This window comes from Myxine glutinosa, chromosome 5 (genome assembly GCF_964187855.1).
Source record: "Myxine glutinosa chromosome 5, kmMyxGlut1.1, whole genome shotgun sequence".
Lineage (NCBI taxonomy): Eukaryota > Metazoa > Chordata > Myxini > Myxiniformes > Myxinidae > Myxine > Myxine glutinosa.
Genome location: NC_136265.1, coordinates 15512518 through 15540481, shown reverse-complemented (window position 1 = coordinate 15540481; position 27964 = coordinate 15512518). Strand labels below are relative to the sequence as shown.

The following is a 27964-nucleotide window of genomic DNA, read 5'->3' as shown; positions in this document are numbered from 1 at the left end:
AATAATAATATTGAACTGCATGCAGAAGTCGAGAATGGTTGATCCTGTAGGTTATTCCACTTTTATATGTCAATGGAGGATTCCGTCCTCACAAAGCGAAAAGGTTAAAATGCGCGATCGGACCCAGACCTTAAAAGTTAAAACAAGGATAAAATTCTCATTTTTTTCACAGTTGATTTGTTTGTTGTTTTTCCGTAATTTTGATGGTTTCTGAGTATTTCTAAAAGATTATACGAAAGAAATTATTCGGTTTCTCACGTCGACTCTTGAGAACCATCTTGTGCGGTGTATTTCATGCGTCTGGAAAGTCGCGAAATTGTTCGTCCATTCACATCAATTTAAATTATTACTCCTAACTTATTATTAAATAATCTGTTCAGTATAATGAACCGCGATCATTGCCGATTCATTTTTATTTCCTTTGTTTTATATATTCGAGGAAGTTCGTCGTTCACTGTGCCTGTGAGGTTACGTTTCCGTACGCAATGGATTCTTTCTGCCGCAATAACTTTCACATTTCGACTCGTACTTCTATGAAGACAAATTGCACTACGTTTGAAAATATATCAGATGTTTACTTTAGTCGTGAAGCATTGCGAGAGAAACGCAACGTTTACAGTCAACTCATTTATGGTCACTTTTAAATATTTACGACTAAAACGTAGGTGTAAATAGCTTGGGTGCATTCTTTTAATGTTTTTACTTTGGGTTGACGTTTTAATACGGTTGATCGTGGCCTTGACGGTGTAGTTAACGTCAGTTTCTGCGGAATCACGTGGCTCGCGCATATTTTTCTTGTCCTCGCCGAGCTGTCTACGCCCACTCGCGTCTCTTTCGCTGTCTGTGCGCTGTGTCCTTCCCCATCTCCTTTATGCTCCTCCCCCACCCGCTGTGTAGCTCACGTGTTCTGCGCATGCGCGGAAACATCGTGGCTGCAGGTGTGGTAAACAAGATACGTATCGTGCGTTCGCTGCTTCTCCAGCTGCAGGTTCCGTTCCTCAGTGTACGATTTAGGAGGTGTGTCGGTGTTTCGGAGAAAAAGGTGGGTGTTTCACCAAATGCCGATAGTGTGTTGCAATAATGCAATGGCGCTTGTTCATATATGAGGTAAAATGATCTGTAATCGCGATTTCACGACAGTACCTTTAAAGATACCTGTCAGGAGCGAGTCGCTCGTTCGGTGTTCGAACTGCACACGTGCGCTCGGCCTACCTGTGGTGGTTTCTCGCAGGTGTGCACAATGACGGTAAACACACCTCCCTTTAACTTTAACGTCACGGTTATCCTGGTTTGATATTGAACTACAGGTAACTCGGGTGATGGTCTAGAAACGTTCGTTAGGTTAATGTATTCCACGGAATAAGTAGAGCTTCCGATATTAACAAGGAAACGTTGAATTGACTTGTTCATGCCGTGAAAGGTTCATGTGGTTTTGTTAACGATCCGCAGATTGTCTAAAACACCAATGGTGTCACTTTGTGCGACCTCGGAGGTGTGATCATGAACACCTTTACTCTTACATGGCGCTTTTCCTCCGCGGTACCGTACCGTACCTAAGTACCCAAGTGCTAAATTTGGTTCCTGCAATGGAGACGTACCAAGCGAGCCGAACCCGGACCTATGGGCGGAGCTAGCGATACTGTAGACCGTTGATTGGTCAATCGCAATCGTCACGCTATAATACGTGAGGTAATACGTGATGTAATACGTCACGCTGCATAATTGTCTGCAAAGGTTTTCTCTTTTTAGCTGTCTCTTTCAGCTTCTCCAACACGTCCTCTCTCTCTTTTTGCATTTCGCTAATAAACTCATGTTCAGATAAAACCAAAACCCGGCGAAGAAGTAAAACACAGCTTCAAGTTCCTCCAGAGCTGCGGAGCTGTTTGCATTTGAGTGTCGTATGAGAAATGACGTCACCACAGCGGTCGCGTGTTTTTTTTTTTTCGTTGCTTCATGATAATGTGCCATTATATACATTCTGACCCTTAATGGGGAAGTTGGTCTGTGTTGTGCGGATGACGTCATCGTTGTAATTGATGTAGGGATCTTCACTGGTCAGGACTTTGTGACCTTATGAGTTCGTTTTAGTATTTAATGTGGTGTCTTTGATTTCAGGAATATATATATATATATATATAGATATAATATTACACACACACACACACATACACACGATATCGAGGAGCCTGAGGGTAACTCGGCAACGAACTGGAGAGGAGACACAGTAACCTGCAAACCAGACGCTTTAGTTGTAAAGGGTTGATGGGGGGTAATGAAGATGTTGGATAAGGATTGTGATGCACCGTCTGCTTGAAGCCTTGGAGGAAGAGTGCGATTGAAGGCCGTCAGACGAATGGTCGACAAGTGCAGCAAGGGCACTGGCAAGCATGAATCTGTTGGCTTCCGACCAAACATCAAGCACATGGATATCAAGCACATGGATATCAAGCACATGGATATCAAGCACATGGATATCAAGCACATGCGTATCCTCATGGATATCAAGCACATGCGTATCCTCATGGATATCAAGCACATGCATATCCTCATGGATATAAAGCACATGCGTATACTCATTGATATCAAGCACATGCGTATCCTCATGGATATCAAGCACATGCGTATCCTCATGGATATCAAGCACATGGATATCAAGCACATGCGTATCCTCATGGATATCAAGCACATGCGTATCCTCATGGATATCAAGCACATGCATATCCTCATGGATATCAAGCACATGCGTATCCTCATGGATATCAAGCACATGGATATCAAGCACATGCGTATCCTCATGGATATAAAGCACATCCGTATACTCATGGATATCAAGCACATGCGTATCCTCATGGATATCAAGCACATGCGTATCCTCATGGATATCAAGCACATGGATATCAAGCACATGCGTATCCTCATGGATATAAAGCACATCCGTATACTCATGGATATCAAGCACATGCGTATCCTCATGGATATCAAGCACATGCGTATCCTCATGGATATCAAGCACATGCGTATCCTCATGGATATCAAACACATGCGTATCCTCATGGATATCAAGCACATGCGTATCCTCATGGATATCAAGCACATGCGTATCCTCATGGATATCAAGCACATGCGTATCCTCATGGATATCAAGCACATGCGTATCCTCATGGATATCAAGCACATGCGTATCCTCATGGATATCAAGCACATGCGTATCCTCATGGATATCAAGCACATGCGTATCCTCATGGATATCAAGCACATGCGTATCCTCATGGATATCAAGCACATGCGTATCCTCATGGATATCAAGCACATGGATATCAAGCACATGGATATCAAGCACATGGATATCAAGCACATGGATATTCTCATGGATATGCAAAGGGACATCAAGCACATGGATATCAAGCACATGGATATCAAGCACATGGATATCAAGCACATGGATATTCTCGTGGATATGCAAAGGGACATCAAGCACATGGATATCAAGCACATGCGTATCCTCATGGATATCAAGCACATGCGTATCCTCATGGATATCAAGCACATGCGTATCCTCATTGATATCAAGCACATGGATATCAAGCACATGCGTATCCTCATGGATATCAAGCACATGGATATCAAGCACATGGATATCAAGCACATGGATATTTTCATGGATATGCAAAGGGACATCAAGCACATGGATATTCTCATGGATATGCAAAGGGACATCAAGCACATGGATATCAAGCACATGCGTATCCTCATTGATATCAAGCACATGGATATCAAGCACATGGATATCAAATCAAGCACATGGATATCAAGCACATGGATATCAAGCACATGGATATTCTCATGGATATGCAAAGGGACATCAAGCACATGGATATCAAGCACATGGATATCAAGCACATGGATATCAAGCACATGGATATCAAGCACATGGATATTCTCGTGGATATGCAAAGGGACATCAAGCACATGGATATCAAGCACATGCGTATCCTCATGGATATCAAGCACATGCGTATCCTCATGGATATCAAGCACATGCGTATCCTCATTGATATCAAGCACATGGATATCAAGCACATGCGTATCCTCATGGATATCAAGCACATGGATATCAAGCACATGGATATCAAGCACATGGATATTTTCATGGATATGCAAAGGGACATCAAGCACATGGATATTCTCATGGATATGCAAAGGGACATCAAGCACATGGATATCAAGCACATGCGTATCCTCATTGATATCAAGCACATGGATATCAAGCACATGGATATCAAATCAAGCACATGGATATCAAGCACATGGATATCAAGCACATGGATATTCTCATGGATATGCAAAGGGACATCAAGCACATGGATATCAAGCACATGGATATCAAGCACATGGATATCAAGCACATGGATATCAAGCACATGGATATTCTCATGGATATGCAAAGGGACATCAAGCACATGGATATCAAGCACATGGATATCAAGCACATGGATATCATGTAAAGGGAAATCAAGCACATGCTTGCAAATGCGCCGTCGACCCAACATGGCGACACCATTGCGATCATAATAAAATCCAGGTGATAAAGTATCATATGTGGCAGACTCCCCATGCCCTGTGTGTTCCATCGGGTCCTCCATCGCAGATCACAAATTAATAAATAATACATTTTCCCTATTAATATGTTCGAGTGTTCCCTCATTTCAAACATCATCACTTTGATGTGGAAGAACACAGGGTGGGAGTGGGGGCATTGCATCATCTTGAAACCATTGCATCATCATGTAGTCATACAAGTGACTTCAAACCTGGAGCGTTTGAGTTTCCCACACTGTGTTTGACAGTTATGCCACACACGTGATTAATGCGTCAGAGGTTTTAAATTGCTGAAGGTCACTGCACAGACCCTAATGTGAGATTGTAGCTTCTTCTTCTTCTTCACCACTCTCTCTCGCCCCTCAGACAAGATGTGTGATCAAGAGATGATGTTTGCCTTTGAAGAGATGGATGGTTCTCTGAATGGAGGTCGGGAAGCTGCCCCACGCTCGGGGAGCACCGGAGCAGATTTGGCAGACGATGATGGCGATGATGAAGATGACGACGACGACGATGATGACGACTTCTGTGTGTTCCCCATTACGGAGGTGCAAATCTTGTCCAAGGAAGAATCGATTTCTCACCTCTCGACTGCAAGCCAGGGATCTTCATCAAGCTACCGGGTTGGTCGCTGTGCCGGGCTTGCCACGTTTTCGGATTGCTGCATCAATTAACCACAGTAATGATTGACAGGCATGTCTGTTTGCGGGCGATGCTGGGCCGAATGGCCTCCCCCGCGTCTTGTTGTCCTGCGTCTGTTTGTGGGTGATGCCAAGCATGGCCTGCATGGTGCGCCACCAGTGGAGTCGATGCTAACGACTTCCTATTATCTTGCTATAATTCACCAAATGTCCGCCTGTCCGTCCGTTCCCAGGTCCCGCAAAAACCGCTGAACCGATCGCAACGAAATTTTGGGTGGGTAATCCTGGGACCCCTTGGAGTAAAATAGGCCATATTGTTTTTCCAATTTCCAATTTTTCCAATTTTCCAGTTTTTCCAAACACGATGGAATAATATTTACCGATATGAACAATGATGTGGCTTTTCTTGATATTCCACAAATACTGTTTAGATTTTGGTGATTTGCGTGTGATATGATTCAACGGATGTTTATATAAATCGTTTAAAATAAAATAAAAGCCTTCAATTTCTGATATTTTGCCTTTTCATTTGGGCCTCCCAATTGAAGCCCCGCCCGTAGGTCGGGTACCGGTGCTGGTGGTTCGTAATCCCATGTTTATCCTTGTGTTGGCCTCGGTGATGTGCCGTTCTCCATGCTCGGCAGCAAGTCTCGACAAATGCGGGAATTGCTCGGCGTGGGTCAAATTACATTTTGCGTCGTCAGATGTCAACCTTCTGTCGAAGTGCGAAGTAAGCACCAAAGCCGCTCTACGACTCGTGCTGCCTCAGCCGAATGTTGCAAATGCTTTTCCATATCAGTCGCTCGATTGTCGGGCAGGTGCTGTGGGACAAAGATTTATATGAATAGTCGACTAGAAACCGAATACCCCGGCTCTCTTGAAAAGGCCGTATGCGATGAACAAGACCCCGCACGATCTATTTTCTGGGTACCGGCTTGTATCTCTGTATTGTTACCTTCGCAAAAGCGGAAGGTTATGTTTTGATCGCTGTGTATTTATTTGTATGTCTGTGTGTGTGTGTGTATGTTATTCGCATAACTCAAAAAGTATTCAACCGAATTGCATGAAATTTGGTGGGATGATTGGTTATTATACGGGACACATTTGATTAGATTTTGGGAGCAATCGGGTCAAAGGTCAAGGTCAAGGTCACGAAAAGGTCAAAATCGTATTTTTGTTGTTCTGTTCCCTACACTCCCATGCCAAGTACAGAACAGTAGCTGCGGCGAAGGTATGCGCTCTACCGAGTGCCCGTTCTAGTTTAATTGTTGCTCTGGACGTTTTGGTCCTGACTTTGGTATCCAAGCATTCGTTTGTGTAATAAGTTATTCCGACCATACAAGCTTGGCGGCCTCACAATTGTGAAAGGGGAGGGTAGGCCACGGGGGTTCCCTTGAAATAAATGTAAATGCCGGAGGACACCATTAGGCCCATCATACCTGTGCAGTGGTTGCCAACCTATGGTTGTTTGCCCATGCTCTGAATGAATGAATGAATGAATGAATGTATGATCGTTTTAAGGCCATTTTTCCCCACCAGAGCGGGGGTTAGCCTTGCGGGCCCCATGACAATCATGGTTCCCTGTTTGAGGCAATGTTTTTATGGCCGGATGCCCTTCCTGACGCCAACCCTTGGTCACGCTCTTACGATGCGCAGGGATGCTCTATCATCTTTAAATATATATATATATATATATACACACACAACACAGCAACAACAACAACAGGCATTTTAAGGCCATTTTCCCTGCAAGAGTGGGGGTTAGGGGGTTGTATATATATATATGTTTAGATTTTGGTGATTTGCGTGATTTGCGTGATTTGCTGTCTGTCTGCGTGCGTGCATCTGTCTGTGATTTTGGTGATTTGCGCACGCAGACAGACAGACAGACGCACGCACACAGACAGATGCACGCAGACAGACAGACAGAAGCACGCAGACAGACAGACAGACGCACACAGACAGTCACGCAGACAGACAGACAGACAGATCACGCAGGCTTCGGCCATATATATATATATATATATATACACACACACACACACACACACACACACACACACACACACACACACACACACACACACACACACACACACACACACACACACACACACACACACACACACATAAACGTGAGTTGTCTGTGTGTCCAGTTTTTGTGTGTCCGCGTTTTATTCAGAGTTGGCTGAACGGATCTTCATCAAACTTTCAGAGCTTCATCAGTGAGTGCCTGGGAGTGTTTTAGGCAAAAATAAACAAATAAATAAATAAATTGAAAAAAAAACTTCGTTTTTTGGAGTTGGAAAAAAAAAATAAAAAAATTGCTCGATAGTGCCGAAGCCTTTTTTAAATTAATGACAGTCCCCCTCCCCCTCCTCCCTTCCCCCCTCCCCTGCCCCTCTCTCCTCCTCCCCCCTCCCCTCCCCCTAACCCCCTCAGCCACCCCTCACCCACCCCTCCCCTTTGCCTTGTCACTTGTCAGCAAAATACATTCCGCGTTCATTTGGCAATTGTTATTGTTTCGCCGGCGCTCTGTCTGTCTGTCTGCCTCCTTGTTTGCTTCCAGTGATTGTTATCTAAGCCTGTTTGCATGTTTTCGTATAGTCAGCATTCGGGATCTCAAAGTTGGCATTATGCATGCAGGGTATGTTCGTTTTGCAAGTTTATTATTAAATATCTTATAGTAACTCCCGTTTACGGTGGCTTACTTTGTCTAACTCAAATGTGTCTGCCAGGGAGGTTTCTGCACCTGAAAGTTAAACTGCATGCCCTTTCTATTTCCGTCTAATGAATTGGTCCTGGCTCCATGGCTCCATGTCGCTTGCACTCTATTTCACGCAGGCTTCGGCCTCTCTCTCTGTGCACAAAGATCGTGTTAAGTGGTAATTTCACCGTGTGTTTTTCCGCGCCATCTGACTGGGGCTGCTCAGGACTTATGGAAGCAAGCTATTGAGAAGGCCAAGCATATGCCGGATCCATGGGCGGAGTTCCACCTGGAGCAGATCAATATGGAGCTTGCTACCCGCTTCCGGTGTGTCCGTTCTTCACCAAAATGATCACGGCCATTTGCTATTCCTTGCCATCTTTGTTTGGCTATGTTTCATCTTCATTGTTAACATAACTTGTCTTTGACGTACATCATGTCCCGTCCAGGTACAATGCTTTGACTGGATTATGGCTCGAAGATGAAGTTTTCATCAAAATGGCCAAGCAGGTAAAGGTGCACGCTATCCTGGGAAGACACGGTGTTTACCTGACCTTACCGTCTTGTGTCCACCAAATGAGCATACATTGGCAGACTTGAAAGCCGGCGACACTGGCCAAATCTTTGTTTATTTACTTGTTTAGGCTTTGATGGCAAGGCTCGATGACAGACGCACACAGACAGGCACACAGACAGGAACACAGACAGAGACGCACGCAGACAGAGAGACGCACGCAGACAGAGAGACGCACGCAGACAGAGAGACGCACGCAGACGGAGAGACGCACGCAGACGGAGAGACGCACGCAGACGGAGAGACGCACGCAGACGGAGAGACGCACGCAGACGGAGAGACGCACGCAGACGGAGAGACGCACGCAGACGGAGAGACGCACGCAGACGGAGAGACGCACGCAGACGGAGAGACGCACGCAGACGGAGAGACGCACGCAGACGGAGAGACGCACGCAGACGGAGAGACGCACGCAGACGGAGAGACGCACGCAGACGGAGAGACGCACGCAGACGGAGAGACGCACGCAGACGGAGAGACGCACGCAGACGGAGAGACGCACGCAGACGGAGAGACGCACGCAGACGGAGAGACGCACGCAGACGGAGAGACGCACGCAGACGGAGAGACGCACGCAGACGGAGAGACGCACGCAGACGGAGAGACGCACGCAGACGGAGAGACGCACGCAGACGGAGAGACGCACGCAGACGGAGAGACGCACGCAGACGGAGAGACGCACGCAGACGGAGAGACGCACGCAGACGGAGAGACGCACGCAGACGGAGAGACGCACGCAGACGGAGAGACGCACGCAGACGGAGAGACGCACGCAGACGGAGAGACGCACGCAGACGGAGAGACGCACGCAGACGGAGAGACGCACGCAGACGGAGAGACGCACGCAGACGGAGAGACGCACGCAGACGGAGAGACGCACGCAGACGGAGAGACGCACGCAGACGGAGAGACGCACGCAGACGGAGAGACGCACGCAGACGGAGAGACGCACGCAGACGGAGAGACGCACGCAGACGGAGAGACGCACGCAGACGGAGAGACGCACGCAGACGGAGAGACGCACGCAGACGGAGAGACGCACGCAGACGGAGAGACGCACGCAGACGGAGAGACGCACGCAGACGGAGAGACGCACGCAGACGGAGAGACGCACGCAGACGGAGAGACGCACGCAGACGGAGAGACGCACGCAGACGGAGAGACGCACGCAGACGGAGAGACGCACGCAGACGGAGAGACGCACGCAGACGGAGAGACGCACGCAGACGGAGAGACGCACGCAGACGGAGAGACGCACGCAGACGGAGAGACGCACGCAGACGGAGAGACGCACGCAGACGGAGAGACGCACGCAGACGGAGAGACGCACGCAGACGGAGAGACGCACGCAGACGGAGAGACGCACGCAGACGGAGAGACGCACGCAGACGGAGAGACGCACGCAGACGGAGAGACGCACGCAGACGGAGAGACGCACGCAGACGGAGAGACGCACGCAGACGGAGAGACGCACGCAGACGGAGAGACGCACGCAGACGGAGAGACGCACGCAGACGGAGAGACGCACGCAGACGGAGAGACGCACGCAGACGGAGAGACGCACGCAGACGGAGAGACGCACGCAGACGGAGAGACGCACGCAGACGGAGAGACGCACGCAGACGGAGAGACGCACGCAGACGGAGAGACGCACGCAGACGGAGAGACGCACGCAGACGGAGAGACGCACGCAGACGGAGAGACGCACGCAGACGGAGAGACGCACGCAGACGGAGAGACGCACGCAGACGGAGAGACGCACGCAGACGGAGAGACGCACGCAGACGGAGAGACGCACGCAGACGGAGAGACGCACGCAGACGGAGAGACGCACGCAGACGGAGAGACGCACGCAGACGGAGAGACGCACGCAGACGGAGAGACGCACGCAGACGGAGAGACGCACGCAGACGGAGAGACGCACGCAGACGGAGAGACGCACGCAGACGGAGAGACGCACGCAGACGGAGAGACGCACGCAGACGGAGAGACGCACGCAGACGGAGAGACGCACGCAGACGGAGAGACGCACGCAGACGGAGAGACGCACGCAGACGGAGAGACGCACGCAGACGGAGAGACGCACGCAGACGGAGAGACGCACGCAGACGGAGAGACGCACGCAGACGGAGAGACGCACGCAGACGGAGAGACGCACGCAGACGGAGAGACGCACGCAGACGGAGAGACGCACGCAGACGGAGAGACGCACGCAGACGGAGAGACGCACGCAGACGGAGAGACGCACGCAGACGGAGAGACGCACGCAGACGGAGAGACGCACGCAGACGGAGAGACGCACGCAGACGGAGAGACGCACGCAGACGGAGAGACGCACGCAGACGGAGAGACGCACGCAGACGGAGAGACGCACGCAGACGGAGAGACGCACGCAGACGGAGAGACGCACGCAGACGGAGAGACGCACGCAGACGGAGAGACGCACGCAGACGGAGAGACGCACGCAGACGGAGAGACGCACGCAGACGGAGAGACGCACGCAGACGGAGAGACGCACGCAGACGGAGAGACGCACGCAGACGGAGAGACGCACGCAGACGGAGAGACGCACGCAGACGGAGAGACGCACGCAGACGGAGAGACGCACGCAGACGGAGAGACGCACGCAGACGGAGAGACGCACGCAGACGGAGAGACGCACGCAGACGGAGAGACGCACGCAGACGGAGAGACGCACGCAGACGGAGAGACGCACGCAGACGGAGAGACGCACGCAGACGGAGAGACGCACGCAGACGGAGAGACGCACGCAGACGGAGAGACGCACGCAGACGGAGAGACGCACGCAGACGGAGAGACGCACGCAGACGGAGAGACGCACGCAGACGGAGAGACGCACGCAGACGGAGAGACGCACGCAGACGGAGAGACGCACGCAGACGGAGAGACGCACGCAGACGGAGAGACGCACGCAGACGGAGAGACGCACGCAGACGGAGAGACGCACGCAGACGGAGAGACGCACGCAGACGGAGAGACGCACGCAGACGGAGAGACGCACGCAGACGGAGAGACGCACGCAGACGGAGAGACGCACGCAGACGGAGAGACGCACGCAGACGGAGAGACGCACGCAGACGGAGAGACGCACGCAGACGGAGAGACGCACGCAGACGGAGAGACGCACGCAGACGGAGAGACGCACGCAGACGGAGAGACGCACGCAGACGGAGAGACGCACGCAGACGGAGAGACGCACGCAGACGGAGAGACGCACGCAGACGGAGAGACGCACGCAGACGGAGAGACGCACGCAGACGGAGAGACGCACGCAGACGGAGAGACGCACGCAGACAGAGAGACGCACGCAGACAGAGAGACGCACGCAGACAGAGAGACGCACGCAGACAGAGAGACGCACGCAGACAGAGAGACGCACGCAGACAGAGAGACGCACGCAGACAGAGAGACGCACGCAGACAGAGAGACGCACGCAGACAGAGAGACGCACGCAGACAGAGAGACGCACGCAGACAGAGAGACGCACGCAGACAGAGAGACGCACGCAGACAGAGAGACGCACGCAGACAGAGAGACGCACGCAGACAGAGAGACGCACGCAGACAGAGAGACGCACGCAGACAGAGAGACGCACGCAGACAGAGAGACGCACGCAGACAGAGAGACGCACGCAGACAGAGAGACGCACGCAGACAGAGAGACGCACGCAGACAGAGAGACGCACGCAGACAGAGAGACGCACGCAGACAGAGAGACGCACGCAGACAGAGAGACGCACGCAGACAGAGAGACGCACGCAGACAGAGAGACGCACGCAGACAGAGAGACGCACGCAGACAGAGAGACGCACGCAGACAGAGAGACGCACGCAGACAGAGAGACGCACGCAGACAGAGAGACGCACGCAGACAGAGAGACGCACGCAGACAGAGAGACGCACGCAGACAGAGAGACGCACGCAGACAGAGAGACGCACGCAGACAGAGAGACGCACGCAGACAGAGAGACGCACGCAGACAGAGAGACGCACGCAGACAGAGAGACGCACGCAGACAGAGAGACGCACGCAGACAGAGAGACGCACGCAGACAGAGAGACGCACGCAGACAGAGAGACGCACGCAGACAGAGAGACGCACGCAGACAGAGAGACAGACACACACAGACGTACACACACGTTAAAAAAAACAAAATGTTTAAGCAATGATGTGAAACTACTTAGTGATTTCATATCCATCCACCTTATGACGTGTTTCCTTTTTCCAGCCCTTTGGAAGAGGTGCCATGAGGGAATGTTACCGAATGTAAGTTTCCAAGCGTATTCTGCTTGTTTTTTTCCATGATTGGAATACAACATACACTAGATGCCCGATGATGGTAACATGCTAACATGATGATGGTAACACCCGATGATGGTAATATCCCCCATCCATCTCACCCCCTAATTAAGCAATCACCAATTTTCCGTCTGGCCTTGTCAATCTGAGTCGGTATTTGCACACCGCACGTTCTTCAGGAAGAAGTTGTCGAACTTCACCCGACACCAGCAGTGGAACGCGGCCTCCAATTACGTGGCGAAGCGCTACATTGAGAAGGTTTCACGAGAAACCTACTTCGAGGACGTGAGGCTGCAGATGGAAGCGAAACTCTGGGGGGAAGAGTACAACAGGCATAACCCACCCAAGAAGGTGCGATTTGTAGTGTTGAGAGGTCTGGAGTCGCACAAATACGGCTTGTGATCTTTAAAAAAAATACTTTATTGAGTTTCTTGTCTGGAGTCGTCAAAATGGTTGGGTGTTCTTGTAGTATTTTATTTCTGGGAATGTGGAAATAACTATGGAATTAACACTTTTATAATGGGGAACTTTAAGGGAATTGAATATGTATTTTAATTTCAAACTATTGTGATGAATTTTGGGGTAGAGTAATATATAGATTCAGGTGGATCTGTATATATACAGTCACGTGAAAAAGTAAGTACACCCCATGTAAAGTTTTGACTTTTTCAACATATTTCAACATACAGCTATTTGATCTTCATTTCAACAATATTGATAGATAAAGGTGATATAACATAACAAATATCATGAAACATTTACATTTTGTAGTCCATTGTATAATTTAAATAAACATAAATGCAAATTTCGCATGTGGAAAAAGTAAGTACACCCCTACATTTATCACTACTTCAAACACCTAAAATTAGAATCAGGTGCACCAGCTCAGGTGCAAATGATGAAAACATCGTTAGAGAGGATCTTGGAGGAACCTGTCTTATTTAGACCTCAGACATTTAGTTTGGTTTGCTCTTTGTTGTTGAAGTCTGCAGCGTCACCATGCCTAGATCAAAAGAGCTCTCTGAGGCCTTCAGAAAGAAGGTTATAGATGCCTACGAGTCTGGGAAGGGATTTAAAAAGATCTCCAAACAATTTGAAATCAATCATTCGACTGTCCGGAAGATCATCTACAAGTGGAGAAGATTCCAAACAACTGCCAACTTGTTCAGGACAGGCCGCCCCAGCAAGTTCAGCCCGAGAGCAGACCGCAAGATGCTGAAAGAAGTCTCTAAGAACCCCCAGAATGTCATCACGGGACCTACAGGTCGCTCTTGCCACTGTTTATGTCAAAGTGCACGAGTCTATCATTGGAAAGAGGCTGCACAAATTTGATCTACATGGGAGGTGTGCCAGGAGGAAACCTTTGCTGTCCAGAAAGAATATCTGGGCAAGACTAAAGTTTGCCAATGAACACCTAGGCAAAGACCAGCACTTCTGGAACAATGTGCTCTGGACAGATGAGTCAAAGGTAGAGCTACTTGGCCACAGTACCAGAAGACATGTTTGGCGAAAACCAAAGACAGCATTTGACCACAAGAACCTGATACCAACTGTAAAGCATGGTGGTCGAAATATTATGGTTTGGGGCAGCTTTGCTGCATCAGGGCCTGGGCAGCTCACCATCATAGAATCCACGATGAATTCTTCATTGAACCAGAGGGTGCTTGAGGATGATGTGAGACCATCTGTCGGAAAGTTGAAGCTCAACCGAAGGTGGACCTTGCAACATGACAATGACCCTAAACATACCAGTAAATCCACCAAGGAATGGCTGAAAAGAAAGAAATGGAGGGTTCTGGAATGGCCAAGTCAAAGCCCGGATCTAAATCCCATTGAGACGTTGTGGGTGGATTTGAAACGAGCTGTGCATGCAAGAAACCCCTCAAACATCACACAGCTGAAAGAATTCTGCATGGAGGAGTGGGCAAAAATTTCTCCCAGTCGATGTCAGAGACTGGTAGACAGTTATAGGAAACGCCTACTTGAGGTTGTTTCTGCCAAAGGGGGCAATGCCACCTATTAGAGCCCAGGGTGTACTTACTTTTTCCACATGCAAAATTTGCATTTATATTTCTTTAAATTATACAATGGACTACAAAATGTAAATGTTTCATGATATTTGTTATATTATATCACCTTTATCTATCAATATTGTTGAAATGAAGATCAAATAGCTGTATGTTGAAATATGTTGAAAAAGTCAAAACTTCACATGGGGTGTACTTACTTTTTCACGTGACTGTATATGCTGCGATGATCGGGGGTAGAAAGGACCATTTCGATGTACATAAGTAGAGGACCTGTTTTGCCCAGATGTCGGATTAGGCTAGTATATTTGTGGTCATACAAGGATGGCCTTGTGTTAACTAGAGTAGGGATTATGTTAATTCCCCTGTGCGTGAGACCTTGTGATTTATCCTTCGTCCCATATGGCAACACACTAGACACGTAGAGCAGGAAAGGCCCAAAAGCACCACACACACTAATTAAATCCCCCCCCCCCCCCCCCCCCACAATAAAACTCACCGGAGGTGCAGGCAGGAAGCGCCCATGCATTGCACCAACATGTCGATAAAACATTGCTCAGGCAGGCCGAGAGCCACGCCCGGAAGGACTCGCTGTTGGGCGGGAGTTGACCAATCAAAGGCCAGAGTAAGGAAGAACTTGTGATTGGCCAGGGGCGGAGAAAGAAGCGACCCGCTGATTGGTAGAAGGAAGCGACGGACTGATTGGCCACCGACCGATGGCATGAGGAGGAGAGCGCGAGCGCTCGGCCAATGGTGAAGGACTGACTTGGGAAGAACATTCTGGAGGTCGAGAGGCGACGGACTGATTGTAAGGGAGGACCGATGACGTCAGACCACAGGCGATAAAATAACTCGCTGGCCGACATTTTGCCTCTCTTCTTCCTCATGCGACGCTCTTCCCTCCTCCTCTTGCTACCTTCCTGACACTGTCCTCTGCTCTCGGGTCTTGTCCCTCGTTCCGGACCTCGCGAGAAATGACACCAGGACAACGGGCTCCAGGCAGCGATCGGAGACGCCACCGGGAGACGTGCCGAGTTTTGCAGACGGAGCGGCAGTTTTGCCAGGCAGAAAAAAGAAAAATTGGACGAGAAAAAAAAAAAGATGTCATAGGTCACGTGGTTTGGCAGTCATATTTTTTACGAGCTTCGCCATCTGGATCCGCGTTTGTCCATCCGGTGTATGTATGTATGTCCCTCACAAACGCCCACCAATAAGAGCTGAACTTCTGGCCACGTACAGCAGATCCTCCACTCAGCAGATCCAAGCCCGGCTATGCCATTGTTAGACTATCGGTCTTTTTAAAAATCTTAATTTTTTTATCTTTTTTTTTTTTCTGATTATCACTATTGATCGCTCTAACAAATCATAAATGATGCCAATGGAAACAAAGGCAATAGTTTGAATTGCCATATGAAAAGAGGTGCGGCTGCCGTTTTGTGCATTGGCCCTTCGTCAAAGCAAGATATGAATGAAGAGCAAACTCTCAATGACTACCGCACATCTCTTGCGGCGCAACTGCTCCTCTTCGATTATAGGCTTTCAGTTAATAAATTCCATTGATGTCACGTTGACATTGTGAATGTCAACGTCCTGAGTCCAGTAAATAGTAATCGAATCTAGAGTAAATATGCATTTTAATTTGAAATCCTGAAGCCAAACTGGAGTACTTCCATTGTTAGCACTTGTTTTTATTTTATTCATAATGACTCGCATCTTGTAAGCCTGGGGCAAGGCCTTGTTCAAGTGCTTCTTATTTCCATGTGTAAGACATTTGCACCCCAAGTAGGCAACAAGCAGGTGTCTGTGACCCTATTAAAGGGCTGCCAGGCTTTGGGAAGCTGTTTGGTCATACCGCTCTAAGGAGACCATTTGCGTGGTTCAGGTTGATATCATGCAGGTTTGCATCCTGGAGCTGAAGAAGAAGCAGAATCAGTCCATCTTCCACTTGGAGCACTACATTGAGGGCAAGTACATCAAGTACAACTCCAACTCGGGCTTCGTGCGTGACGAGAACATGCGTTGTACCCCACAGGTACCTCGGTTCCACACTTCCAGGCTTTTCACCTTCTCAAATTGCATTGTTAACATCCTGTGTTGCTGCAACATTATAACAAGGTATCTTTCTCAACCCCACACCTCCCCTTGGATTTCTTCTGGTTTGTTTGCCACGTGGTTTGCAGGCCTTCAGCCATTTCACCTTTGAACGCTCAAGTCATCAGTTGATTGTGGTCGACATTCAAGGTGTTGGGGACTTGTGGACCGATCCTCAGATCCACACGAGTGAAGAAGCCGAGTACGGAGATGGAAATCTGGGTGAGGATCGGTGCTTTGTATTTCCATTTTCTTTAAAAAACCCACTTGACTTGTTTTGGGCACCGCCAATAATGCACTCCAATCTGTGAGTGGCACGAATGGCTGTTAAAGCCAGACATCGAGTTTGAGGAATGAAAAGTTGTTCAATAGCATTTGGAGGGGTAGCTATTAACCAAAGACGTCAATCATTTTGATACTCAGTTCACAAGGGAATGTAATGCAGGAGGAGGCCTTTCGGCCCATCATGCCCTGTTCTACGCCAACACCAGATGAAATAAATCCGACAAGGTTAACGACAACTTCATTTAGGGGAATTGGGGGAGGAGTGGGGATGAGAAAAGTGTGGCAGGTTCATGGACATAACCAGGGTGTTAAAAATAAATCGGACGTGGAGGGGGGTTTAGGGTGACAAATATACAACACGGACCACATGGTATCCCTTGACGAGACCATCTCACAGATATCACAATAGTGCTGTACCCGAACTGAATTCCTGAGTTCGAACTCGGCGAGTTGCCCTTTCAAGCCGAGTCCAAGTCAACTCGGCAAATAACTCGGGTATTCTCCTGTCGCGTGAAATGGGTAGCAAGCAATGCGTTTGGCCAGCACATGTAACATAGGTCTGCTTGTGCGTAAAATCTGCAGGAGCTGTGATTTGCTCTCCTGTATTTTGGCGAGGCGTAATGCTTAGCATTTCTTGATGGGGCGGCCATTTTGTTAGAATCTGGTGATTTTGACGTACGATTGGGTACTCCCATCGCTCATTTTGTAATTGTGCTTATCCATACTGGACAATGATCTTATTTGACCGATGTACGCAGGCGTTCGGGGAATGGCTCTCTTCTTTCACTCGCACGCTTGCAATCGCATCTGCAAGAGCATGAGCCTAACGCCGTTTGACCTTTCACCAAGCGAACGAGAAGCATTGGAACGTTGTCAACGCAAGCTGGTCAGGATTTGATTTTTGTTCGTACTTAACTACTGTAAGTGCGCATTGTTTTAATTTGCAGAGTTTGATTCTGGACAGAACATCCATAGCCTCATTGTATCCCAGGCCTCCTCGAAGACCATACTGCGAAGCCACGAGATCTGTGGGAGTCCTCGTGTCCCAACTCGATCTCTTTCCGAATCCTCCAGACCAATGCTGCCCCTGCTTTCAATGTCACCGTCGAGCTATAATGGCGACTCCCTGAAGTCATCGCTTTCCTCTCGTGGAATTCACAGCCCCACATCTCCTCTGAGCCCATTCAACGGTACATACTCTGCTCCTTTACGGCTTTACCCTTCCGTTTATTGCAGCATTTGCATCCAAAGTGCATCGTCCCAAACAAATCCACAAGTTATGCTCCGTTGGAACGAGGGAAAGTAAACAAATAAACCTTTTCCACTGTACACGATACATGTTTGTTTCCTCCAGCATGGGAGTTTGAAGATAGCATGGACATCAATGAGTCGGAGTTGTCTGATCACAATGAGCGACAGGTGAGTGAAATAAATCACCTTTTTTGTGATTCACTCGGAAACGTCTTGTGATTGCCAAGGTTTACATTCCAGCCATAAAAACTTATTGCACATTCCATTACTTTTTTTGACAGAAATGGCACAAAGCCATGTTATGATTCAATACGATTATATCCGAGAAGTTGACAAAGTTCCCAGAACTTCCATGAGACTTGATCTTCGTTGAGAAAAACATCTACAGGGTGTTCCAAAAAGAAATGGACAACTTTGCTTGTTGCTATATTTAGTACCACAAATACAAATACCACAAACGATACCCTTTGGTTTATATGATACAGAAACTCATGGTTTTTTCTTTATTTTCAGGTCTGGTAGTTTAATGTAAAATAAAATGGCGACTACACAGGTCATATCTCAGTGCATCGAATGGTTCATCAAGACGAGACCAGACACAAAAGTTCAGCGTACTTTTCGTACAAGGTATGGAAGGAATCTGCCATCGCGGACTAGTATCAGAGAGTGGTACAAGAGGTTTAAGGAGACTGGAAGTTGTCAGAAACAGAAAAGTACTGGTCGATCAAGCACAAGTGCAGCAGACGATGAACGAGTGCATGAATCATTTCAATAAAGTTCCATAAAACAATCAGGTGCTTATCCAGAGAACTGGGACTACCAACCACCACTGTACACAGGATTTTACATAAAAGACTGAATCTTATGTCTACAAGGTGCAGATTCTGCAGGAACCCAAACCAAATGACGGACCCAAACACAAGGCGTTTGCCTTGGAAATGCTCAGTCCCATAGAGGATGGCGAAGATTACCTGAAAAAGGTCACGCTCAGACAAAGCTTGCTTTCATGTATCGGGTTGGTCAACCGGCACAATGTGAGGATCTGGGGCTCTGAAAACCCCCACGTGGTCATTGAACACATACGCGACAGTACAAAGGTCAATGTGTGGTATGGCCGTCTCCATGACTGCTTGGTGGGTCCGTTTTTCTTTGCGGAGGATACAATGACCTCAACAATTTACATGAACATGTTGGAAGAATTTGCCTTCCCACAGATTGAAGACCTGCAACCCAATGTCATTTTTCAACAAGACGGTGCTCCCTCACATTGGGCCTTCGTCGTTTGAGGCATCCTGAATGAAAAAATTCCAGTCACTGGATTGGCCGAGATGGACCAACCGCCTGGCTCCCACGATCACCAGACATAGCACCCCTCCCCATTTTTTCTGTAGGGGTTTGTCAAAGATGTTTTCTACAACACAAAGGTGACAAACCTGCAGGATCTCAGTTATCGGTTCACAGCTGCATGCACACTGGTGGACGCAAACATGCTGAGCCGAACATGGCAAGAACTCGTGTACCGCCTTCATGTCCTACGTGTGACAAATAGAGCTCACATGGAAGTGTGTTGATGGTGTGCACAAAACTCTGAGTTTCTGTATTTTACAAACAAAAGGTATCGTTGCAGCATTTGTGGTTCCAAATATATTAACATCCAAAGTTGTCCAGGTATTTTTGGAACATGCTGTGTAATAATAAACGTTTCCTGACGCTTCCAATAAAACCAATCCAATTACCCGATAATCTCTCCCTCCCTCCCTCTCTCCCCCACCCTTCCTCACCCTGTTCCCACCCCCTTCTTCACTCCCCCCCCCCAACCAACCTCACTCTCCCTCCCCCATTCTCGCTCGCCCCCCCCCCATTCTCGCTCGCCTCCACCTTTCCTCGCTCTCCCCCCCCCCTTCCTCACTTTCCCCACCTTCCTCGCTCTCCCCACCTTCCTCGCTCTCCCCACCTTCCTCGCTCTCCCCACCTTCCTCGCTCTCCCCACCTTCCTCGCTCTCCCCCCTTCCTCGCTCTCCTCCCCCCTTCCCCGCTCGCCTCCCCCCCCCTTCCTCACTCTCCCCCCCTTCCTCACCTTCCTCGCTCTCCCCACCTTCCTCACTCTCCCCCCTCCTCGCTCTCCTCCTCCCCCTTCCTCGGTCTCCTCCCCCCCCTTCCTCGCTCTCCTCCCCCCTTCCTCGCTCTCCTCCCCCCTTCCTCGCTCTCCTCCCCCCTTCCTCACTGTTCTCCCCATTCCTCACTGTCCCCCCCCCCCTTCCTCACTGTCCCTCCCCCTTCCTTGCTGTCCTCTCTTCTTCCTCGCTGTCCTCTCTTCTTCCTCGCTGTCCTCCCCCCTTCCTCGCTGTCCACCCCCCTTCCTCGCTGTCCTCCCCCCTTCCTCGCTGTCCTCCCCCCTTCCTCGCTGTCCTCCCCCCTTCCTCGCTGTCCTCCCCCCTTCCTCGCTGTCCTCCCCCCTTCCTCGCTGTCCTCCCCCCTTCCTCGCTGTCCTCTCCCCTTCCTCGCTGTCCTCCCCCCTTCCTCGCTGTCCTCCCCCCTTCCTCGCTCGTCCTCCCCCCCTTCCTCGCTCGTCCTCCCCCCTTCCTCGCTCGTCCTTCCCCCTTCCTCGCTCGTCCTTCCCCCTTCCTCGCTCGTCCTCTCCCCTTCCTCGCTCGTCCTCCCCCCTTCCTCGCTCGTCCTCCCCCCTTGCTCGCTCGTCCTCCCCCCTTCGTTGCTCTCCCTCTCCACTTGCTCGCTCTCCCTCCCCCCTTCCTCGCTCTTCCTCCCCCCTTCCTCGCTCTTCCTCTCCCCTCCTCGCTCTCCCTCTCCCCTGCTCGCTCTCCCTCTCCCCTGCTCGCTCTCCCTCGCCCCCTCCCTCGCTTTCCCTCACCCCCCTTCCTCGCTCCTCCTCACCCCCTACCTTGTTCCCCCCCTCCTCGTTCTCCTGCCCCCTCCCCCCCCCATCCACCCTACAACCCTCAGCAAACTACCCCACTCTGTCTCTCCCCCTGCCATCTCTTTTCCCTCCTTTCTCTCACTTCCACCCCCTCCCTCCCAGAGTGTATAGCGAGGTGTTGTGAGGTGTCGCTTTCTCCCCCTCCTAATTCGCTCCTCTTCCTCCTCTCCCCTCCCCCTCCTCACTCCTCCACGCCTCCTCTCTCCCCCACCCCTCTTATGTCTCACCTCACCCCTCTTACTCCTTCCCCCCATTCTATTCCTCCCCCTCTCCCCTCCTCTCTTCCCCTTCCACCTCTCTCTCCCCCTCCCTCCTTCCCCCTCTCTCTCTCCCCTCCGTCTCTCCCCCTCCCTCTCTCCCCTCCTCTCTTCCCCTCCCACCTCTCTCTATTTCATTCATATATTCCCCTCATATCTCCCCCTCCATATCTCCCCTCCTCTTTTCCACTCCCACCTCTCTCTCCCCCGCCCTCTCCCCCCTCCCTCTCTCCCCTCCTCTTTTCCACTCCCACCTCTCTATTTCTCTCTCTCTCCCCCACCTCTCTAAGTATTCCTGTCAGGGAAGGGATGGGTGGTTCTTGCTAGTTATTAATAAAATGTAGTTACTAGAGTAACTATTATGCTTTGTCCAATCACAAACTCTCATCGAGCCTTTGCTTTACTCCTACTATCATGGCTTGTGTGGTCTGGCCAAGCAACTACCTAATCGTGCTTCCTCCGTGATCGAAAGGTTATTTAAGCTCGCCCTCATGGAGGTGCACAGTGTGCGTGACGTCTTTGGCGCGACAGAAGCTGATAAAGCAACCTGTCCTTAGTGTGCTAGGTTTGATCGTCTCAAGTTCGTCTTTCCTCCACGGCACTCTCTTCCAGTCATGCAGCACGCAACTATTAGAACCTTTCGCTCTTTTACCCAGGAGTTGGATATTAAATTGGTAGGTTGAGAATATTTGAGGATTGATGCAATTCCTTTTACTCCCTGTATTTCGCAGGTGTTTCACAAGCCTGGTGTTGGTTTAGCGGTTAGGGTGCTGGCTTGGGATCCTAGGATCCTGGGTTCGAATCCCGGTCGATCGCTGAATTAACGCCAGGGGGGTTGACTCAGCCTGTCATCCTTCTGAGGTCGGCAAATTGAGTACCAGCTTGCTAGGATGAATGATCCCGGTGTGTACCCCGGTTTAGAATAGGTACACCTTATCCCTGCGCATCGTCAGAGGCGATTAAGGGTTGGCGCCAGGAAGGGCATCCGGCCATAAAAACATTGCCTCAAACAGGGAACCATGATTGTCATGGGGCCCGCAAGGCTAACCCCCGCCCTAGCGGGGAAAATGGCCTTAAAACGATCATTAATTCATTTCATTCATTCATTTCACAGGCGAGAGACCTGAGTTTATTAACAGACACAAATCCGGCCTGAATGCAAGTTTGGCTTTGGCCTTCCAAAAGTTACAAACGGCATGGAATGTTCTCCAAGAGCATGAGGTGTAAACTAACAAAGCAAACACGTATTTGTACTAGAAAGGCACTCGGTAGAGCGCATACCTCCGCCAGGCTGAACAGTTTACGTTTTGTATGCTACTGACGGAGCTGGTCTGGATCCGGACGTTCACCAACGTCTAATTGGCTTGTTCTTGTCACCTACCGAACTCATCCATCAAGTTTCATCCAAATCGGTGTAACTTTTTGAGATATTGTGCTCACAGACACATACCGACACAGGGGTGAGACGTAACCTCCGCCCACCTTTGGTGGCAGAGGTAATGAGCGAGACGAGTTGCCTGAATGCACCACTCACATATCTTTCTCACCTCATCTACCCATTTTTGTATTTTGCCTCCCTAATCCCTCTTTTTCCCATCAAGCCTTCTAATCGTCCATTTGCACCATCCTTCCCTTTTTTGTACATGATTTGTAAATGACCCCCCTTGTCCCCACCTCCACCCTCCACCCCCCCCCCCCCTATCCCCGACCCCCAAGCCATCTGCATGTTGCCAACCTATTGAAAGGCCTGCCTGATGCCTGGCTGGTTAACACAACAGCATAACATTTATATCACTTGTCGGAGAGGAGTATGTAGCTATTGATAGGATTGGTTTACAAAAAGAAATTTGATGAGGAAAAGTGTGTAGGAAATAATGATTGGGGTTACCTGGCAGCCATTTTGATGGCTTTTAAATCGACCCGTGTTGCGCTGTTTCGATGGCAGCCCCCGAGTCCTGGCGACAGTGGCTGCGCGACGGAGAGGAAGAGCGAATCCGAAACTGAGAGCCACACAAAGGTACACGATGTCTGCTCCGTGCAAAGTTTTAGGAAATAAAATGGCCGTCCCGTGCAATGTGCATCACATGGTGCTTCCTGTTGCCTCGTGTTGGGAAGGCCCCATGGGGAAGATAATACTGTGCTGACGTGCGTGGAGGGCATTCGTCCATCCAGATAAAGTACTTGTGTTTTACCGTGCCATTCTTTATAGTATCTAGTGTTCCTCCTCTGATGTAAATCACACTTTTGTCGTTTGAAGTGTAAAGGCGACGGATTCTAACACATGTTGCATGTTTTGTTGCATGGAGACATTGTAGATATCTATCGACTTGTCTGTGTTTGCTTTGCCCCCCCCCCAATAAACCGCATTTGATAGTCATACAAGTGATAGTCTTACTGTTGATGTAAATAAAGTACACTGTGTACCACACTGTGGCTATCAAAATAAATAAATAAGTCATTTTGTGGACCACCCGATACCTGGAGTGTGGTGCTATGTGCAATGAACTCCTTTTGACCCAAGCCTGGATGTGGTTTGTGGTTAACCTGCATGTGAGCTCGCTTTCTGCCGTCCACAGGTTCCGATCGTCAACCGCAAGCGGCCTCAAAGTGAATCGGATGAGGATTCTATCCGACGGGTAAGGTAGTTGAGGTGTGGTCACCTGTAAGTTTGGAGTATATATGTGATGATGCCAGAACTTTAGCTCCTCCCCACTCAGGGTAAAGCCAAACCTCTTTCCCCTATTCTGGTTTCAAGAGACTGTTTGACAACAGCTCTTATAAAAATCATTGTGTAGTGATGAGTGGTGGTGACCCCCTCCCTCTGGGTGGGCCGGGTGGGGAGTGGTGGTGACCCCCTCCCTCTGGGTGGGCCGGGTGGTGTGTGGTGGTAAAAGGTACGACTGCAGTGTGACCGCTCCCAGTGACTCCCTCGCTGATTTACTTGCATTTTGTTGGCTCTGCTCGGTAGGACTTCCGCTGCGGAGCACGCTGGGAGGAATTCCACACCATGCGGAGGAACTCGCACATGCCAGCCAGCGTAGCCATGGAGGAGCAACGGCTGCAAGAACTGCAAACTCGCATTGGTCGCTCCATCCTGAGCAGGGTGAGCCTTTGGAGAGATAGCGTCGGGAATGGTGAATTGGAGTTTATTGTAAAGACGAACAATTTGAATGAGTTGATGATGGATGAATGAATCGCGCCGTTGATCGTAGCAAGGATAAGTTGACGTTTTGGGCGCTAAACCTTCGTCAGAGTCAGGGTTAACAGGTATGCGCCCAAAACGTCCGTTTCTCCTCACTTTCTGTGACGGTTAGCATACCTGGCTCAACGTTCCATTGATTTCATCCTTCGTTCTATACAGATCCATCATCCATCTTCTGCATACACAGATAGACACCAACCTTCACGGTTAAGAGTGATTCTTCATTGTTGAGATGGATTTCATAGGATGGATTAAAGGAGCGGCAAATGTAGAAGTACCCAGAAGTGGTACGGTAGAGGATCAGCCAGACACTTGGCCTGTTATCATCGCCCTACAGGTGCACCTGGAGGTGGCGCGCTACCACGAGGCCGGACGGTTCTGCAGCAAGGAGTCGTCGTGGGACCGTCTCTCGGCCCTGTTCCACCTACAGCATGCTGCAAGGTGTGGGGAGCTTCAGGCCATCGTCACCTTGGGATATCTTCATTTTGGCCTTTGCCATGACTTTCTCGTCGATGTCGAATTGCCGGTATGTTCTTGTGTACCATCGAAAAGCAATCCCATGTCTCGTAAATATTAATATACTTATTATTTGAACATTTTGCACTTTTCCCGACGCCAAACGTTACAGACTGTTTCCGTAAGACGGAAATGGTCGAAGTTTCCGTCGTCTTGAGTAGGAAAACTTTTCATCTGAGTTTGGTCAAAAACTCCGATTCCTCCTCCATGGCCACGGATGATTAAGTGAATGTAGCTTTGCGATCGTGCTGCCAGTTATCTCAAGGTTTGTGCAGCAGCACTTAGAGCATCTCTCCGTTGTTTGCAGTCGTCAGAACGGAGCGAAGCGACTGGGTTCGAGTACTTGCTGCAGGCTGCAGATGCTGGAGACCGGCGTTCCATGGTGTTTGTGGCCAGAGCTTTATATTCTGGGAACAACTTGGGGCCAGGCAGGTAGGGTTGTGTTGTAATCATGACTTTGTTGTACAAGTCCTGTTTAGTTGATTGAGGGAAGGGCGGGTGGAGGCAGGAGGGAGCTTTTGACTCCCCCTTTTAGGGTCCCGGGCAAAAGGATGAAGTCAGAAGAGCTGCATAGTTTCTGTAGTTTGTCTCGTTTCCATTTTGCTGGTTCCCCCAGGCACATCGATTGGAGTCAGGCTTTGCGGTGGTTCAGCGCGGCGGTGTCGAGGACCGATTACGACGAAGGAGGCGAGTACGATGGCATGACTGATGACCCATGCTACATGTTGCTCGCCAGGCAGGCCGAGATCTATCTTGAGGGAGGCAACGGCGTCGACAGGGATCCTCAAAAAGCCGGTGGGTTTTCAATTTGATATTTTTAGCAAACGCAATCTTGAACTTTGGGAGAGTACTTCCACCTGCCATCCTGACACCCGTACTGCATCAATTTGCTCCCGGTATGCAGGCGATTTGTTCACCGAGGCCGCAGATGCCGCCATGGAAGCGACGAAGGGCCGCTTGGCGAACGGGTACTATCAGAAAGCTGAGAAGGCCTGGGCGGAGATTGAAGAGTGACGTCGAGCCATATGAACTCGGATTTCTCAGTTGTGTCGCTCTGTGCACTTGTAGTCGAGGTCCCGGTTATGGAATCACGAGTGCAGGTCGTTCTGCATCGCGCTTCTGACGCTGTGATATACCTGCCCGCTCTGTGCTTGGAGGTACACTCCCGGTCAAAAGTTTTAGAACAACTCAGTTTTTTCCAGTTTTTATTGAAATTTAAGCAATTCAAGTCCAGTGAATAACCTGAAATGGTACAAAGGTAAGCAGTAAACTGCTCGAGGTTAAAAAAAAAGTTTAGGTTAGCAAAAACGGGAAAAGAATGTAAATTGCACAGTTATATTGTAAAAAGTCCCTTCTTCAGGGAACAAGTAATGGGTTAACAACTTACAGCTGCTCTGCAGCAATGTAAGTAATTTAAGCCTTGAAGGTTTATGCAAACAATTCCTACAGGTGTCCCAACCTCTGCTGATTACTTGATTACAAACCCCCTGTCTGTATAAAAGCAGTATTGGAACAGACTGTTATTACACCCTCTGAAGCATTATTTGGACAATATTGCACTGCAGGAAGTAGTATATTTGAAACTGGAGGAAACTCTGACAGGAAGAGGTCTGGCCGACCCAAAGCCACAACAGAATCAGAAGATAAGTTTCTGAGAGAGTGCTGGAACTTCTGCAACAGTGTTGGGAAGAACTTCCCGAACAATATTTGATTCCATTGTAGAAAACGCCACGAGTGTGTTCGGCGGTTATATCTGCAAAAGGTGGCTACTTTGCTGAGTCAAACATTTAAATTAAATTTTGTTAAACAAAATGATTCCATGATTTCTTTTTTTATCTCCAATTGTTTATTTGTTCTATGCTTAATTTCAGAGTACATTGAGACATTAAACTGCGTAAATTTCAATAAAAACTGGAAAAATTGAGGTGTTCTAAAACTTTTGACTGGTAGTGTACATTTTGTTTCGAAGCTTGCATTTCACCGTTTTCTTTCTATTAAACAAAATTTTGCTTGTGTCGAGGGGAAGGCGATTTTTATTGCTACGAGTCGCTGGAACGTGGTTTGCGGAAGGCGTTTCCGGATATGTTAGCATGAGACACGTAGCCTATGTCCTTCCCACTGCAAATCCCTAACTGTAGTACGTAACAGAAGGAAACTTTTTTTACAAATGCCTTGAGCTCCAATTCACCCATGGCTGTGAGTTTTGCCGGTTCCGTGGCTCATGCTTCCATGGAGTTGTTCGCCTTTCGATGGAAAGGTCGGAATTTTACCAAAGTAAAATAACCCTAAAGTAAAAAATAAAAAGTAAAATAAAATAACCGAAGTAAAAAGCTAACCCTGCGGTAAAGTGTTTTTAATATATTTTTTATATCGATGTCACGGTACGACTTTACTCACTGCCAATACTCCTGCCCTGGGTTGTTGTTGTTGTCGTTATATTGTGTATGCATTAAACTGGATTTGCTTGCTTTTCCTGGATTTCTTGTTTGACGTGACTGCTTTGATTCGCTTGCACTTCATGACTGTTTCATAGATATAATAAAAGGGTTTCCAAATCCCAA

General features: G+C 49.2%; 1 protein-coding gene across 4 annotated transcripts; it reads left to right on the top strand.

The window, feature by feature from the left end:
* The first annotated feature begins 797 nt into the window (after nucleotides 1–797).
* EEF2K (eukaryotic elongation factor 2 kinase) lies at nucleotides 798–27964 on the top strand. 4 transcript variants are annotated; one of them, XM_078777637.1, is made up of 18 exons: nucleotides 798–1042; nucleotides 4966–5222; nucleotides 8174–8274; nucleotides 8397–8457; nucleotides 12769–12806; nucleotides 13019–13190; nucleotides 16749–16898; nucleotides 17047–17179; nucleotides 18001–18128; nucleotides 18234–18432; nucleotides 18597–18661; nucleotides 23631–23702; nucleotides 24262–24321; nucleotides 24654–24788; nucleotides 25225–25413; nucleotides 25711–25835; nucleotides 26020–26198; nucleotides 26308–27964. In XM_078777637.1, exons 2-18 carry the CDS (start codon nucleotides 4971–4973, stop codon nucleotides 26415–26417), a joined length of 2169 nt encoding a protein of 722 aa, XP_078633763.1. In that variant the 5' UTR covers nucleotides 798–1042; nucleotides 4966–4970; the 3' UTR covers nucleotides 26418–27964. The 4 variants fall into 4 exon arrangements, with proteins under 4 accessions (XP_078633763.1, XP_078633766.1, XP_078633764.1 ...); XM_078777639.1 differs by having other exon boundaries at nucleotides 914–1042; nucleotides 4966–5970; XM_078777638.1 differs by lacking the exon at nucleotides 23631–23702 and having other exon boundaries at nucleotides 885–1042.